Source organism: Arachis ipaensis, chromosome B08, assembly GCF_000816755.2.
Source record: "Arachis ipaensis cultivar K30076 chromosome B08, Araip1.1, whole genome shotgun sequence".
Taxonomy (NCBI): Eukaryota; Viridiplantae; Streptophyta; class Magnoliopsida; order Fabales; family Fabaceae; genus Arachis; species Arachis ipaensis.
The window spans coordinates 103,404,252-103,406,330 of record NC_029792.2 but is presented as its reverse complement, the minus strand read 5'-3'; the positions used below and the strand labels follow the sequence as shown (position 1 = coordinate 103,406,330).

Genomic DNA, 2,079 nt, shown 5'->3' with positions numbered 1-2,079 from the left:
ATGTGATTTCCCTTTCTCTCGTTATCTCTGTATTATTGCACTATGTATGGGAGAAAGCACCTTTTAAATATGTTATTCTAAGTTTTTCCATTTCAGTACCAACTGTGTTAGTGTTCTTGTCGAGCTTCCACCTTCATTGATTGCATCTTCTGCACTTCCTTTCAATTCTCTCATTCTTTGGCGAATTTCCTTACCTTCATCACCAATCATTAAATTCTTTATAACCTCAGCAACCTCTCCTCTTTCAACTATTCCCATCTCATTAACCTTAGCCCTAATTGCCACTTTCAAACCATTGCAAAATAAAGCAGCATTCATCCTTTGTTCAGCAAAGAGTGGCCATGCAATCATTGGAATTCCATGAGCAACACTTTCAAGAATTGAATTCCATCCACAATGGCATAGGTACCCGCCAATTGCAGCATGACCAAGAATTTTGATCTGGGGTGCCCAGTATGGAACAATAATTCCTTGTTCTTTTGTTCTCTCCGAAAACCCACTTGGTAGATATTTTAAAGGATCCTCACTAAAATTCCCAAAGTCAAAAATAATGTCAAATTTGCTTGGTGGTTTTAGTAGCCACAAGAACTTTTGACCACTAAGTTCTAATCCTAATGCAAGCTCAATGATTTGTTCATGAGAAATTGTCCCACCACTCCCAAATGACACGTACAAAACAGAATTTTCTTGTTGCTTATCCAACCAGTTTAGGCACCCCAGGGTATTATTGTCATTTCCCTCAATCATACTAGACTCATGTTGTACAAATGGTCCAATTGCATGAATAGAAGGTACCATTCCTCTGCTTTCTTGTTCTTGCAATTCTTTTATGGTGCTTGCTTCCAAATCAAAAAATGTATTAACCAATATACCATCAGCTAACGAAAATCTCCTGCTACCTTCAAGAAACTCCTTGTATGTTTCGCTAGTTCGATCGTTGAATGGATCAGGCAGATCCGATCCTTGAATCGGAATGCAACCCGGAATCTTTATAGGCTCTAATAAATCTTTGTACTCAGAAGTTGTTGTCTCATCTAAATTGTCTGAATACAAGCATAGTGCTAGTAACATAGCTGAGGAGGGAAAATATGTATAAGACAACACATTAAGATCTTTGACTAATTCTAAAACTTGGGTTATTATACCATCAGAAATTATGGCAATAAGCCTCGATTTTGAAATTAATTTCTTCACTTCATCGTGGATCAAAGGCAGAGATCCGGTTATCAAAGTGCGAACTAGGAATGCAGGGTGAGTATCTAGTACCTCATCCTCCAAATTTTTTGGCGAAACGAAAATATAGTCTATGGTTGGTGGAAGAGACTGGAGAAGCGCTCTAGTTTTGTTGCATGGAGAACCATTAATAGGAACTAAGCAAGTTACATGAAGATCTTGGTCGAGTCGAATTAATCGTTTCGCAAATTCAAGAATTGAGCGAAGATGACTGTATACAGGGGCTGAAACTAAGGCTAAGCGAATTGTTTTGGACTCCATTACGAGAATAGTGCAATTCTCTAGTTTCAGTTCTTTGTGGTTGTATATACTATCATTTTGAGAAATATTGATTAATTATTTATAGGAAAAACCTCATTTTGTTAATGGAGTATTTTTCTACTGAGAATAATTAAACTGAAGGAACGTGAGATTTAACTTTAGAGGTAATAGAAGTTGTTATGCTAAACCGATAATTATGTAAACAAAGTTACATTATGATTTTGATTCTCATTTAGTTGATGGATGTTACAATATTTTTGTGTTATTTGGAATTTTAAAACTTTTTTACATTATTAATATTATAATGTGCGTTGTAACAATGTTTTAGTAGATATTTATTTATGGAGTTTTTATTGTATATTGATAAGATTATTCAACAATTAATGCATTCATCTTATAATGTGCGTTGTCACAATGTTTTAGTAGATATTTATTCATGGAGTTTTTATTGTATATTGATAAGATTATTCAATAATTAATGCATTCATCTTGTAAAACTATAAACATATTAATTATAACCTCTAAAATATATTTTTAATAAAATGGCAATTATGATTATTATTAAAAAAAATTTAATGACTTATT

The 2,079-nt window shown here is 33.6% G+C and overlaps 1 protein-coding gene across 1 annotated transcript; it reads right to left on the bottom strand.

The window, feature by feature from the left end:
- LOC107612600 (hydroquinone glucosyltransferase-like) lies at window positions 7–1,672 on the bottom strand. The gene has a single exon (XM_016314289.2). The coding sequence runs from the start codon at window positions 1,492–1,494 to the stop codon at window positions 73–75; it is 1,422 nt and encodes a 473-aa protein (XP_016169775.1). The 5' UTR covers window positions 1,495–1,672; the 3' UTR covers window positions 7–72.

What these genes read in the sequence shown, in the direction of transcription:
- LOC107612600 (XM_016314289.2), bottom strand. Translation starts at nt 1,494, where the DNA reads ATGGAGTCCAAAACAATTCGCTTAGCCTTAGTTTCAGCCCCTGTATAC.